The sequence below is a fragment of the Giraffa tippelskirchi genome, chromosome 4, assembly GCF_054371585.1.
Source record: "Giraffa tippelskirchi isolate mGirTip1 chromosome 4, T2T-mGirTip1v1.2.pri, whole genome shotgun sequence".
NCBI classification, from domain to species: Eukaryota; Metazoa; Chordata; class Mammalia; order Artiodactyla; family Giraffidae; genus Giraffa; species Giraffa tippelskirchi.
Window position 1 is genome coordinate 130,000,116 of NC_137278.1, and position 14,746 is coordinate 130,014,861.

The 14,746-nt window shown below is 43.4% G+C and overlaps 1 protein-coding gene across 19 annotated transcripts in view; it reads right to left on the minus strand.

Annotated features, from left to right (window-relative positions):
• The window catches only part of SLC4A8 (solute carrier family 4 member 8), a 200,260-nt gene that overhangs the window by 161,833 nt on the left and 23,681 nt on the right, over nucleotides 1–14,746 (minus strand). For 16 of the 19 annotated variants that reach the window (XR_014082644.1, XR_014082642.1, XR_014082649.1 and 13 more), the window contains exons 3-9: nucleotides 11,220–11,366; nucleotides 10,239–10,374; nucleotides 8,706–8,866; nucleotides 6,005–6,193; nucleotides 4,395–4,486; nucleotides 3,264–3,421; nucleotides 284–371 (exon numbers count right to left, since the gene is read on the minus strand). Coding sequence is in view for 7 of the 19 variants with exons in the window: in XM_081592344.1 (XP_081448470.1) it covers nucleotides 284–371; nucleotides 3,264–3,421; nucleotides 4,395–4,486; nucleotides 6,005–6,193; nucleotides 8,706–8,866; nucleotides 10,239–10,374; nucleotides 11,220–11,366 (971 nt within the window). In the remaining 12 variants the exon portion in view is untranslated. Of the gene's footprint in view, nucleotides 1–283; nucleotides 372–3,263; nucleotides 3,422–4,394; nucleotides 4,487–6,004; nucleotides 6,194–8,705; nucleotides 8,867–10,238; nucleotides 10,375–11,219; nucleotides 11,386–14,746 lie in introns of all 19 variants that reach the window. The other 3 variants (XR_014082646.1, XR_014082651.1, XM_081592347.1) reach the window with 1 other exon arrangement.

Consider the following 14,746-nt stretch of genomic DNA (forward strand, 5'->3'; position numbering starts at 1 on the left):
TTCTCTAGAAAGTTAAGTCAGCCTTAATATCTTTCCTACTTGGTATCCTACTTGGCAATAGTTTTCCCAGAAAAAGATTTCTCTGCATCCTTGATTATTCCAAAAGGGAGAGATGACAGAGGAAGAAAAATCCAAGAGGGCTTGGTTCTCAAAAACATGACCAGCATTGCTTTCCAGCAATAATTATTTTACTCCCAACAACTAGCACAATGCCTGGCACAGAGTAAACACTAAATAAATATTTATGTGATGAACACATGAAGAGCAGAAGTGGTGTGCATACCTCATCTGTCATGATGGTGGCCATGGATCTGCCAATCTCATGATACTGCTGACCTTTCCCTACTGGACCCAAAAGGATAAACAAAAACCTGGCAACACACAAAAAAGATGAAATTATGTAAGTAAATATAAGGAAGTTGCATCTTTCTTCTCTAAACAACAGAACATTTCTCTTTTCTATCAAACAGAATTTATCACAGTAACTTCAAAAAAAGGAGACAAACTAATGATGGAGCAATCTGAGTAGCTTTGATCTAATAGTTCTACTATAGTCATTGGAAGCTATGTGTATGACTCAATTCAATAATGTGGTTATAATTCTCAGGGTTTCCATAGACACAATTCCTTGCTCTAGAAAGGATGCTTTTTCAAAACATGGCATTGTAGAGCAAATTCAAGGTTATCTGAATCTCATTCATTGCTCTAATAAGAAAATGATGGGGAGAGGAGAAGGATCAGTCAGTCAGTCAGTTCAGTCACTCAGTTGTGTCCAACTCTTTGCGACCCCATGAATCGCAGCATGCCAGGCCCCCCTGTCCATCACCAACTCCCGGAGTCCACCCAAACCCATGTCCATCGAGTCGATGATGCCATCCAACCATCTCATCTTCTGTCGTCCCCTTCTCCCCCTGCCCTCAATCTTTCCCAGCATCAGAGTCTTTTCCAATGAGTCAGCTCTTTGCATGAGGTGGCCAAAGTATTGGAGTCTCAGCTTCAACATCAGTCCTTCCAATGAACACCCAGGACTCATCTCCTTTAGGATGGACTGGTTGGATCTCCTTGCAGTCCAAGGGACTCTCAAGAGTCTTCTCCAACACCACAGTTCAAAAGCATCAATTCTTCAGCACTCAGCTTTCTTATAGTCCAACTCTCACATCCGTACATGACCACTAGAAAAACCATAGCCTGGATTAGACGGACCTTTGTTGACAAAGTAATGTCTCTGCTTTTTAATATGCTGTATATGTTGGTCATAACTTTCCTTCCAAGGAGTAAGCGTCTTTTAATTTCATGGCTGCAATCACCATCTGCAATGATTTTGGAGCCCAGAAAAATAAAGCCAGCCACTGTTTCTACTGTTTCCCCATCTATCTGCCATGAAGTGACAGGACCGGATGCCATGATCTTAGTTTTCTGAACATTGAGTTTTAAGCTGACTTTTTCACTCTCCTCTTTCACTTTCATCAAGAGGCTCTTTAGTTCTTCTTCACTTTCTGCCATAAGGGTGGTGTCATCTGCATATCTGAGGTTATTGATATTTCCCCCGACAATCTTGATTCCAGCTTGTGCTTCCTCCAGCCCAGCGTTTCTCATGATGTACTCTGCATATAAGTTAAATAAGCAGGGTGACAATATACAGCCTTGATGTACTCCTTGTCCTATCTGGAACCAGTCTGTTGTTTCATGTCCAGTTCTAACTGTTGCTTCCTGACCTGCATACAGGTTTCTCAAGAGGCAGGTCAGGTGGTCAGGTGGTCTGGTATGCCCATCTCTTTCAGAATTTTCCACAGTTTATTGTGATCCACACAGTCAAAGGCTTTAGCATAGTCAATAAAGCAGAAGTAGTTTTTCTGGAACTCTCTTGCTTTTTCCATGATCCAGCGGATGTTGGCAATTTGATCTCTGGTTCCTCTGCCTTTTCTAAATCCAGCTTGAACATCTGAAAGTTCACATGTTCACGTATTGCTGAAGCCTGGCTTGGAGAATTTTGAGCATTACTTTACTAGCGTGTGAGATGAGTGCAATTGTGCAGTAGTTTGAGCATTCTTTGGCATTGCCTTTCTTTGGGATTGGAATGAAAACTGACCTTTTCAGTCCTGTGGCCACTGCTGAGTTTTCCAGATTTGCTGGCATATTGAGTGCTGCACTTTCACAGCATCATCTTTCAGGATTTGAAATAGCTCAACTGGAATTCCATCACCTCCAATAGCTTTGGTCATAGTGATGCTTCCTAAGGCCCACTTGACTTCACATTCCAGGATGTCTGGCTCTAGGTGAGTGATCACACCATTGTGATTATCTGGGTCGTGAAGATCTTTTTTGTATAGTTCTTCTGTGTATTCTTGCCACCTCTTCTTAATATCTTCTGCTTCTGTTAGGTCCCTACCATTTCTGTCCTTTATTGAGCCCATCTTTGCATGAAATGTTCCCTTGGTATCTCTAATTTTCTTGAAGAGATCTCTAGTCTTTCCCATTCTGTTGTTTTACTCTATTTCTTTGCATTGATCGCTGAGGAAGCCTTTCTTATCTTTCCTTGCTATTCTTTGGAACTCTGCATTCAAATGGGTATATCTTTCCTTTTCTCTTTTGCTTTTCGCTTCCTGTCTTTTCACAGCTATTTTTAAGGCCTCCTCAGACAGCCGTTTTGCTTTTCGCATTTCTTTTTCTTGGGGATGGTCTTGATTCTTGTCTTCTGTACAGTGTCACGAAGGAGAAGGATAAGGCAATTGAAATGATCAAGCCCTGCAGAGGAGTCTAAATTGTGTCCCGGACATCTGAATACTCCATAATTAATGGGGTTCTGAATCATCTGAATCACCACCTTCAGAGTGCATGAATAGGCTTTGGAACAAATGTGGACATATTTGCAAACCATACAAATCCTGCCAGAACTATGGAAAGCGACGTCGATACCTCTGCTCAGAGATATCTCCTTGGGATAAAGCTCTGCAGAACGCGGAGATCAAGACAGGCTCCCTATCCCAAGTAAGTGGTTCTTGCTACGTCTTGAGAATGCTCTTTGTGTCTCAATTTCCCAGGTCTTAGAAACTGCACAGTCACAGCCTTAAAAGTCTTACAATTCTTCTGCACAGAGGTTAATCAAATACACCCCAGTTTTCTGAGATCACTGCTGAATTTTAAACAGCAATCTCCAAATTAATTAATCCTACCTTTTAGCATTAGCTGGTTTCTTCCACTAGAGCTCATATAAATCTGTACATTAGACAGAAGGCACTGTGCTTTGTGGTCCTCATCTTTACCTTGTTGGGATGGGCACTTCCGTCAGGCCTGAGAGAAGGACAGCCGGAGACAGCCTCACAAAGGCGACAATGGGGCGGTCCAGAGAGTCCACCTCTCCAACCAGGACATTCGAGGCCTCTGCTCCAGTGGGAATTTTCTTCATAAAATGAAGATCCACCTGAAAATTTAAAAGCACCCCGACAGTGTGGGAGCCATCACCTACACATCCATCACCCTCCTCACAACTTACATTCATGCATCATTTTATGATTTAGCACATTTTTCTCACACTACTTCACTTAATCCTTACAATAACTCTGTATGGGGGATAAGATTGGCCAATCAGCCTCATTCTTTATTTAAAAAAATGAAGCCACGGAGACCCAGAGAGATGAAGTTGACTTGCCCATGACAACAGAGCTTCTAAGAGAGAGAATTTAAATCTAAGGTTCTGATTTGAATTCCATTACACCATGCATCCTCAAAGAAAATGTTTTGGAAACTCCAGGTCAAATTGTTTCCATTTTAAAATACCTGAATGCTTTGTCTGAGGTTTCAGGGAGGCTCATGAGCTGAGAAGTGACATATACTATCTGTGTTTTGGAAAGACAGTGTCAGGGAGACCAGAGCAAGGAAAGGCTGGCAGCCGGGAGATCAAGGATTGAGCCAAGAGCTGCAGGGGGACTTGGATCCTGTGGGAGAGGCCTTGGACACCAAAGTCACAGTTCCCAAGAAGAGCTTAACCACAAAGTAGTTGTGGGATAGTGGCAAAAATATTGTTTTCACAAAACCCTTGGAGGTAAATAAATAAGAATAATTGAAAAACAAAATCTTGGAGGTAATAAGGTGCTCCTAGAGAGCAGGTACCAGAAAATAATTCTGAAACAGCAGGAGGTGTGCATCGGGGTGGTTTATCAGTGGCTAGTGGGTTTCAGCAGGTTGAATCTGGGGGAAAAACTGATGAGTCAGCCCTCTCTGGGATGGAGAAGGAGGAAGACTTGAGCAGATGGGCCTCCTTGTCTGCAGTAGGGGCTCTGGTCCTGGAGAAAGGATATTGAAATGCCAAAGCTTACCAGCTTCCAGCAACGGGACTCTGGGCTCCACAAGAGATATGCTTAGGCCTGTGAGCCAACTTCCACATCTCTGCTCACCTTGCTTAAATCCAATGGACTGTGTTCACAATTCACTCCATTCTTTACTTCAAGACTTGTGGTTGGAATGGACTGAGGAGACACAGTTTGACCTGTTTGGAGAAAATCAAATAAAATTCTCTGAGTCTTGCCCTTTCCCTCTTTGACACACCCCATCCATTGTTGGCTGGTCATGGCTCTCTTCCACAAAGCCCACAGAGAGAAAAGGTTCAGGTGACTAGGAAGCGAGGACCCACACACACCTGTCTCCTTACCTATCCGCTAGCAATAAAAGGGGCAAGATATCTTACTACCCCTGACCCCTCTTCCTGAACCATTTATGATGTTCTCTTCTTCCTTTATTAAAGGCAGTAATCCTCAACCAGGAGTGCACACCATAAACTCCTATGGAGAACTTTTCAAATACATGGATCCCCAGGCATATTCCCTATACACTGTGTTTCGGTAAATGTGGGGACAAGCAGACCAGTATAGATTAGGCCCCAGCCTGGCCACAGAAATGGAAAGCAGTCAGCAGCTGAAATTCATCCAATGTTTACAACCCACCACACCTGGCTCAGGGATTTACACAGATTAACTTATTGAAGCCTCACAACAGACTGATGGAGTAGATCTTATCATTATCCTTACTCTACAAAGTGGGCTTACAGAGGTTTAGGAGGTTGTCAAGATCTTTGCAAGAGGTGAAGCCAGAATTTCAAGCCTGGAAATCTGACTCAAGAGTCTACACTACTGCATTTTGCCTCCCCAATCTAAGACATTTGTTTACTTCTAAAAAGCTCCAGTTGACCTTCTCTGGAGCCAAATTATCCCCAGTGTGGATATCTCCCTGTCTCACTGATCCTGCTGACTACACCAACTGTCTTGCTGTATCTCACTGTGTACACTGTTCACTGAGCCCAGGGTAGGCAAGGTGCAAGCAAGGAAGCTGGAAGAAAACTCAAGGAGTCATAGGAACCGCAAACACATTTATTCTCTCCTGAATAGCACAGCAGCTGTAGCAACGGACATGCTATATTCTTTCCTCTCGTGGCTGACCCAGCAGACACAGCCTTAACGCAGCCTCACCACCATAATGCAGCCATAACGTAGGCCACTGCAGCACAGCCAACTCTCTCGCTCTCTCTGGCATGCCAAGTGAAGCTTTTATATGCTTACGGAACAAAAGCGGGCTGCAGACAAGCGAGTATCTCGGAACGTGCATCTGCAGTGCTATAAGTGATCTCAGCTGATATATAATCATTATTATAAAATGTGGGGCAAGAGTGAGAGGGCATGGGGGGAGAGAGCCTGACCAGGCCATCTTGGCTAATTTGCTCTTTCCCTACACTCCCCAAGTCCCATCAGTTCTGAGGCCATTCTGGGGCACAAGCCTTTCCCCCGAGGTCCACTAAAACGCATCTGAGGCATGCATCCTTAGTGCCACAAGAGATGATGGTCACCAGTCCCAGCCACCCATCTTGCCGATCCTCAGAAAGGACTGTGTCTAAGTGAGCATGAAAGCGTATTAGAGAAATGCTGTTCCTACCCTCTAGTAACTCAGCATCTCCAACTAGTGCCTAAATGTCTTATTAATCTAAAGAGAAAGCAGTTATTTCTAATAATCTTACCATGTTTATCCATTGAATGTGGATCAGACTGCTTCTTGCCAACCTCAGCAAAGGAGCGAACAATGGGGATGAGGTTATTTCTCTTCTTTTCATTCTGATGATGATGCTTTTTGAGAAGGGCTTGCCGGACTTTAACCCTCATGCTGTCATTCAGGTCACTGAACAGCTCCTGCTGGTCCAGGATCAGGTCTGGAAGGCAGGTGCTAACATGAACACTCAAACTGATGGTCAATGATTCCAAAGAAGGCAAGGTCAGGTGAGGTGAGGGACATGGAGTAGGGGGAAGCAGTTCTACCAGGGTCACTGAGGTTACAGTCTCTGTATCAGTGCCTGAAAGAGCTAACTGCTGATAGCAGCTGTGACACATTACACGTTATTCATGTAACAAATCATTATTTTTATAAATGGAAACTATTGAGCACTTAACATGTGCCAGGAACTACACTCTGAACTTCTTACATAATGATCTAATCTGATCCTTATAAAACCTCTGAAAAGTACATGGTATTATAACAAGTTTTACAGATCAGCAAACTGAGGCCCCCAAATTACAAAATCTCCATGATCTCACATCTGGTGAGTTGCAGAGATGGGATTCAAATCCCAGGCTGTCTGACTCAAATGTCCACATTATTGCCATTCTGTTCTATCATTTGCCAAAGTTCCTCTAGGTTCTCTTCCTCTGAGATTTTAACATTGCTGTGGTTGTCAAGAGGAACTATAACTGTAGAAGGCCACATGACTGTTTGAAGGTAGAATCCATAAAAATAATTAATTTGTTCTTGATTAAGCCCTCCAGACAATTAACATCAAGCATCAATCTTGACCTGCCAAGTCCAGCAGAACTGAGGGGGAAAAAAATCCCAACACCTGCTACTGAAAGGCAGCTGGCATAGAAGTTAACAGCAAATGTTCTAGAGCTAAATGTCCACATCTCTACCACCCACTTGTACCACTTTCTGTGTGATAACCTCTCTGTACCTCCATTTCCTCATCTGTAACATGAAGTTAATATGATCACCAACCTTAGAAGGTTGTTGTGAAAAATTAACGAGATACATAAAGCACTGATTCACTACAAGTGAGACCATTTACCTACCCTTATCACTAACATGAATACCTCAGGTCCCTAATGTGAAGAATCACAGCCGTTTTACTTAAACCCTACATATCCACCCCCGCCGCCACCGCCTCTCCCAAACTCCAACCTATTCTCAACTCCAGCTCCATCCATGACTATCCAAGCGTTAGAAGCAATAAATAAAAGAAAATATATTTCAAATACTCAACCCAAAGATTCAAGTTTCTCTCTCTTTAACTTTTACATTGATTGGTTCCTTGTCCCACAATATAAACATGCTTCAGGCTCCTTCATCTTGGGAAAGAAAAAACAGCAGAAGAACGTCCATCCCAGGTCTCCCTTTATCTGTTGCCCTCCCTTTCTTGCACATGCACTCGCTCTCTAATTCTTCTCAAAAGAAAAATTTTTCACCCACTGTAATGTGGCTGCCTCAATGAAACTGCTTTTGATAAAAGCATCAACAACCTTCCAGTTGCTAAATCTGGTCAATGCTTCTAGTTCTTACTTCATCGGACCTCTCTGCAGCATCTGACACTGATGAACTCAACTCCTCTCTTCTTTTGTTGTGGGTTGAATGGCACCCCTTCCAAAGATGCTGTGTACTATATACTAACTCCCCAGAACCTACGAGCATGATCTCACAGATGTAACTAAGGTGCTAACACAAGATCCCATCGGTACTGACCTCTCCCCAGGTCCCCGTGTGATCCCAGACAGGCAGAATGACTTGGATATTTGTAATGAAGACAAGCTGGGAGAAATTTAAAAATCTGTCCAAACAGAGCCAAGCCGAAGAAGAGCCTTACATGCACCCAGGTGTTTCTCAAACTCCATTCCCCAAAAACAATAACTTACACTCACCTGTACTAGGAAACTCCATCAGACATCTCCCCTTCACATCATGCTGAAGAAGTGGGGGGGTCCTTTGGCTCAATTTCATACAGTTTTTCCTAGTTGCCATATTGAAAAATCTTTCTTTCACTTGAACCCACTTTTCTCTGCAGAGCTCCCAGTCACACTTATTACCAAACCAGAGCTTGTTTGTTGCACTTATTTTAATTGCCCTATGGCTATTTCCCTCACTGGGGCTTCCCTGATGACTCAGACGATAAAGAATCCACCTGCGATGCAGGAGACGTGGGTTCAGTCCCTGGGTTGGGAAGATCCCCTGGAGAAGGAAATGGCAGCCCACTCCAGTATTCTTGCCTGGAGAATTCCATGTACAGAGGAGCCTGGCGGGCTACAGTCCACGGGGTTGCAAAGAGTTGGACACAACTGAGTGTCTAACACACAACACACATTTTCCCCACTAGAAGGTGAGCTCCTTGAGGGTAGAAACTGTATCATATCCTGTGCCTTGTATATAATCAAGCACAGATAGAAAACAAATGTTTGCTAAACAAACAGGCAAATGGAAAACCACACGCCATGTCATTTGCATCCCAGAACAAGCCTGTGCAATAAATAGGCAGGGAAGTTTCTTAGTTTGAAACCCATCCCAGAACCAAAGGTCAGGAAGGTAAGTGACTTGCCCAAGCACAAACAGCCACTTTCTTCTTTCTTTCCTCCACACCACACCACACCACAAACGATCCTCTGCTTTCTCTCCCCTAACCTTACCTGAGATTTCTTCTATGCTATTTGCACGCATATCCAGAAGGACCGTTCCATTAATAAGACAGCTTCTTAACTCAAAGAGACTGTGCAGTGAAAGGGTGGCCACATAAGGCTTGCTCCATCGTTCTCCCCCATCCTCAACATCTTCTTCAAACTTCAGCCACCTGAAAGCATGGCAAAGAGATGCCAAAGACAGAAAATGAAGAATTTTCAGGAGAGGGTTTTTAATATATGTCACAAAGAAAGGTATCTGAATAATCACACTGAACCCTGTAATCTAGTCTATATGTTCAGCATGCATTGGCAAGTGAAATAAGTAGGTTACAAACCACTGCAAAATTGAGTATAGCTTGATTTCATTTTTATTAAAGGAAAATCTTAAAATACAACACACATATATAAGACACCAAATGTTATATTCCTCATTATCCCTGGGGTATTAATTTTTATTTTCTTTTTGCTTATCCTTATTGTCTCATTTTGTATAGTGAGCATGCATTACTTGTGCAACTAAAAAAACACATCTAATCTATATCATTTGGATACACTGACAAATCACATTAATAAAGTGATCATATTTTTCTTTTTTAAAAAGTCTGTGTGACCTTCAGAAGTTTGCAAAGACAGGATGTTAAAGCTAATTGCTTTCTTGCCTGGTATCAGGTTAATTGGTTTGTTTAATCCTCTCTACTCATTGAACACATCTACGGATATAGCAGGTATCCAGGAAGAGCTGTTTCAATGAGACCTTGAGCCATGCTTTGCTGGTTATCCACCTCATCTTCTTCCCTGAGGCTCAGGCATGCTGGCTTTGTATCACCCAGAAGGCTCACTTGTCAGTTATTCTTGGGTTTGAGCCTTAGACAAGCATACTCACTCTCTAATCAAGGGAAGCCTACCATCAGGCTGGCTATTATCCCAGAGGTCTCTATGAAGTTGGATTGTCCCATAGGATGTCTCAAAAATTCCAGAATCTCCAGTGAATTAAACCCCAAATGATTGGGATTTCCCTGGTGGTCCAGAGGCTAAGACTTCATGTTCCTAATGCAGGCGGCCTGGGTTTGATCCCTGGTTGGGGAACTAGTTACTAAGTGCTGCAACTAAGAGCTCCAATGATGCAACGAAGACCTGGCAGAGCCAAATAAATTAAAGAAATTAAAAAAAAAAATGATGCTATGGCTCACCCACAGGAAAAGGCTATGTCTGCTAGGCTAGGTTTAGGCCAAGGTGGCCCCCTCAGGCATCTTCTAAGTCAGATATACAATATTAAGAGCCCAGGAACAAGTAAGAGAGGACCCCCTGTTCCACATTTCTGTCACCAATCCCTAGCTCAAGGTCAACTGGAACAGGTGTTACCACAGACGTGACAAAGAGGCCAACATCAAGACTTCCCACGCAAGACTCTAGAACAACAGTGCTCATGTCAGTCATCACGTCTCCCATGAAGAGATAAAAGGCAGGCAGACTTGTCACTCACAGAAAGGTACACATTTGCCTGCCCCAGCAAACCTTGACCCAGGATATTCAGGGCCTCACCTGGCTGTCTCCTTCCACTCAGCATCTTCTCCCTCTTTCAGACAGATCTCATCCAGCTCCGTGAAGAGGTCATGAGGCACATGTTCTTCATCCTCCTCAGTGCCAAGAATGAACTGAACACGCTGAGATGGTGTGTCTGGAAAAGCAACCACAGAGAAAGGTCTGCTCCCAACCTCCACTTGGGACAGAAATAGCATCCTGCCACACTCAGTGCACCTGGGGGGCTTCCAGCTTGTGAAACATACAAAGACAATCCTGAATTCAGATCAAAAAGATTTCTTTATTCCCAGAATTTAAAAAAAAAAAACAAAAAACTATTCTTTGGAGTTTCCCTGACAGCTCAGTTGGTAAGGAATCCACCTGCAATGCAGGAGACCCTGGTTCAATTTCTGGGTTGGCAAGATCCACTGGAGAAGGGATAGACTACCCACTCCAGTATTCTTGGGCTTCCCTGGTGGCTCAGCTGGTAAAGAATCCACCTGCAGTGTGGGAAACCTGGGTTCGATCTCTGGGTTGGGAAGATCCCCTGCAGAAGGGAAAGGCTACCCACTCCAGTATTCTGGCCTGGAGAATTCCATGGACTGTATAGTCCATGGGGTTGCAAAAAGTCAGACACAACCAAGTGACTTTCACTTTCATTTTCATTCTTTGGAAGCAGTTTCATGAAAAGAAAAAAATTAAGTAAGACCATTTGAAGAAAACCCATAAGAAACTAGAAATCTGAGAAATTTGATCAAAAGGAATAGCTAATTCTCTAGCAAATGATTTCACCTTCTATGGTATTGATTTGGGGGGCCTGAACGGTGACATTTTCAGGCAGATATTTTTGATTCTCAGAGGCATTTCTTCTTCTTTGAAGCAAGCTGGAAAGTCTAGAGAATGAAAACCACTACCTGCTGGATGTCCATCCCACACATCCCCTCAGTCTCATGGGGCCTCCCAGCTGTGGACACCCACCCGCCCGCCCTCCTGAGATGTTACCGTGGGCCAGGGCCTCCTGGCCTTCCTCCCCCTGGCTGGCTCCCTTGCCCCGTGTTCGTCTCCGATGCTTCTGACCATGTGTTCGGTGGTGCCGATGGCTCTGCCGGCCCAATGGCATCCGGACCCCCACGTACAGAGTCCTATGGCCTGAAAAGAAGCAGAAGGTCTGAAGAGAGAATTCCTTTAAGAAAAGGAGGCTAGTGTATTTAAGAGGGGGGGAAGAAAAAGAAAAAGTCACAACTCTGTAATGACAAAACTTCAAAGACCTCCAGGACTAAATCTGTAGAGATGGGCAAGTTGAAGGTCTCCATCCTGTTCGTGGCTGAAACCTCACAGGAGGGCTGTGAAGATCAAAGGAAATTATGTGCGTGAACATGATTTGCAAACTATAGTGACAAAAACAAAAGTTAGTAGTTGCCACTACAAGACAATTTGAGCAATTGATAAAACGTGATATGGTCACACCAGGACACCTACAGCAAGTCTTGGCATGGAGGCCATTTGGGAAAGTGGTTAAGTGCTCAAGTCAACCTGTCTGGGTCCAAAACTTGATTTCACTCTTCACTTGCCATGTGACCCTGAACAAGTTGTCTAATCTCTCTGTGACTGTCTTTAACAAGGAATACTGAAGCTTATTCTTTAAACTCAGAGGATTTTTGTGAGCAGTAAACAAGATAATGTATGTAAAATGCTTAACACAATGCCTGGAATCAATTTTAGCAGCCAGTACGTTCTAGGATCAGTTTCCATTTTATTTTTTCTGCGCTATAGAATATACCATCTAGAATAGCAGTGAGAGGCTAGTTACAAATCATAAGGGGTGTAAGGCTGGGAGCATAAAGGAGAGATATTACGTATTTTACAAAAAGAGAGGAATACGAGAAAGTAAGTGATCCCATAGCATTCCTCTCTAGTTCCTCCTTTCTACTCTCTCATTCCATCCATTAACCTAATTTTGTTTTGTTCCTGACTTCCAGGCCTCTTTCACCTCCACCTGATTTCCCTGGCCTTCCTGCCCAGCCTGGGGCCCAGAATCAGCAACTGTAAGGATGCTATATACCTGACACACAGAGCTGTGACCTTGCCCCATCTCTGCCCAGTTACTGCTGCTTGACTCTTGATCTCAGGCTGCCTCTGCACATCTTCCACCACAGGAGCTTTTGTCACTGTCTTCACATCCACAAGCTTACCCACACTTCCTCCCTCTGAGCAGGTGACCTCACTTCATGCAGTACTGAAAAGACAGTTTCTGTCCTGTGAACTCTCACCTTCTCAGCCTGGCTCACTTTCCTCCCCCAGCTCCCCCTCTTTGCAGGCTAATGAGTATCACCTCCCATCCTCCTGGGTTGTTATCCTCAGTCTCTCCTTTCCATCCATCCTTTCCCTGGGCCTCTCAAGTCTCTCTTACCTAATAAAGAAATGTTCCTGCCACCATATGATCCAACAATTCTACTCCTGGGTATATATATATATATATATATATATATATATAAAAAACCCACAAAACACTCATTTGAAAAGAAACATGTGTCCCAACATTCATAGCAGCATTATTTACAATTACCAAGGTATGGATGCAACCTAAGTGTCCATCATATGATGAATGGATAAAGAAGACGCGGTGTATATACATACAATGGAATACTACTCAGCCATAAAAAAGAATGGCATTTTGCCATTTGCAGCAACATGGATGAACTTGGAGAACATTATGCAAAGTGAAATGAGTCAGACAGAGAAAGACAAATACTGTACAATACTTCCATGTACAATCTAAAAAATACAACAAACTAGTGAATAAAACAAAAAAGAAGCAGCTCACAGATATAAAGAACAAACAAGTAGTTACCAGTGGGGGTGGTGGGAGGGAAGCAATATAGGAGTAGGGGGAAAAGGGGTTATTATGGGATTATATGAAATGATGTGTGTGAAAGTTTTGAAAACTGTAAAGCACTATAGAATTTAAAGATTCTTTCATTCAATAAAAATAAAGTTTTAAAATAAAAATAAATTTAAAAAAGAAATGTTCCCAGTGAAGTGCTACTCTTCCAAGTTCCTCCATCAGGTCACATTCAAGAACAGTCTATTGATCTAGCTCCCTTTCCTCACCATCTCCTTGCTCCATAGCCTCTGCATGTGGCTGTTCTCCACTGATTGCCTTCATTAGGGACACTAAAGTCCACTAAACCACTAAGTCTATCATATTATGTCTCTCTCAATTCATTTTAAAAGACTTCCTGGAGAGCCCACCGGACTCCAGACATCATCCCAGTCCCTAATGACTTCCTCTCCTTAGTGGTCTGGGCTCCCCCAACACCTGTACCACGGCCCTCCCTGGCTCTGGCTCACTTTCACTCCTCTGACTGCTTCTCCAGCCCTTCCACAATCCACCAAAGGAAGGTTCTCCAGGTTTCTGTCCCTTTCTTCTCTCTTTTTAGTGATATTATTTACTCTCATGATTTCAAAGTTTCCTTCTACAAACAACCCCCAAATGTTTATCTCTGGTGAGTCAACATGTTCCAAAGCAAACTCACTCTCCTCCATCTCAAATCAGGCTCATACTCATTTCTTATATTTTTCTGTCCATGGCACTGCCATTCTCTCAACTTTCCAGGCTGGAAACCTCAGTGTTACCTTGTATTTCCACCTTGCCTCTGAGCGCTCCATCCCACAGATTATGATCATCCACAGATTTGATCAAGTCTTTTCTCCTCCCATTTTGACAACAGCAGGGGCCTCCTTCCTGTCTCCCCTATCAATTCAATCCTACAAACAAGCCCTCCTGAAGCACTGCTCTGATCCTGGCTCACTCCTACAATCAGGACCCTTCATGCACCAGCACACAGGGGCCCCAGCCTCCTTTCTAGTCTTTTCTTTCTTTAGAACAAATTATACATTCAGTAGGGAAAGAAAGGGAAAGCTCTCTAAAAGAACTGAGTGATCAGCTCAAGAGAAATCAAAATGGAAATCCCACACATGCCCGCACTGAATAAATGTTCTTGGGGAAAAAATCTAGAGAGGTATACCTTCTGCATTTACCCCAACAACAGAACAGCCTGGTTTTGACTCTCACGGCCTCAGCTGATACTCTCACCCTCACCTCAAACTGGTCTCCACCTAAACTAAATTGTTATTCCAAAAATGTGCCAATGCCTTCCAGACACTGACTTGGCTCATTCCTTCAAGATTCATTGCAAATACACCTTCCTTCTTGGTATTTTTGTTGATCCTCTCGATCAGATGTGCTGCCTCCTTCCTGTAAATCCCCAAAGTCCTTGGCTAGCATTTCCTTATGCACTTATTTTGCACATTGCATTAAAGTTAGGTATTTATCAGTTTTTCTCCCACTATTCATCAGCAAGCTCTTCAAAGTCCCAGGGTAGGGCTTCCCTGGTGGCTCAGTGGTAAAAAAAATCTGCCTACCAATGCAGGGGACATGGCTTCAATCCCTGGGTCAGGAAGATCTCTCATGCCTCAGAGCAACTAGATCCATGTGCCACAACTATTGAGCCCATGCTCAAGAGCCC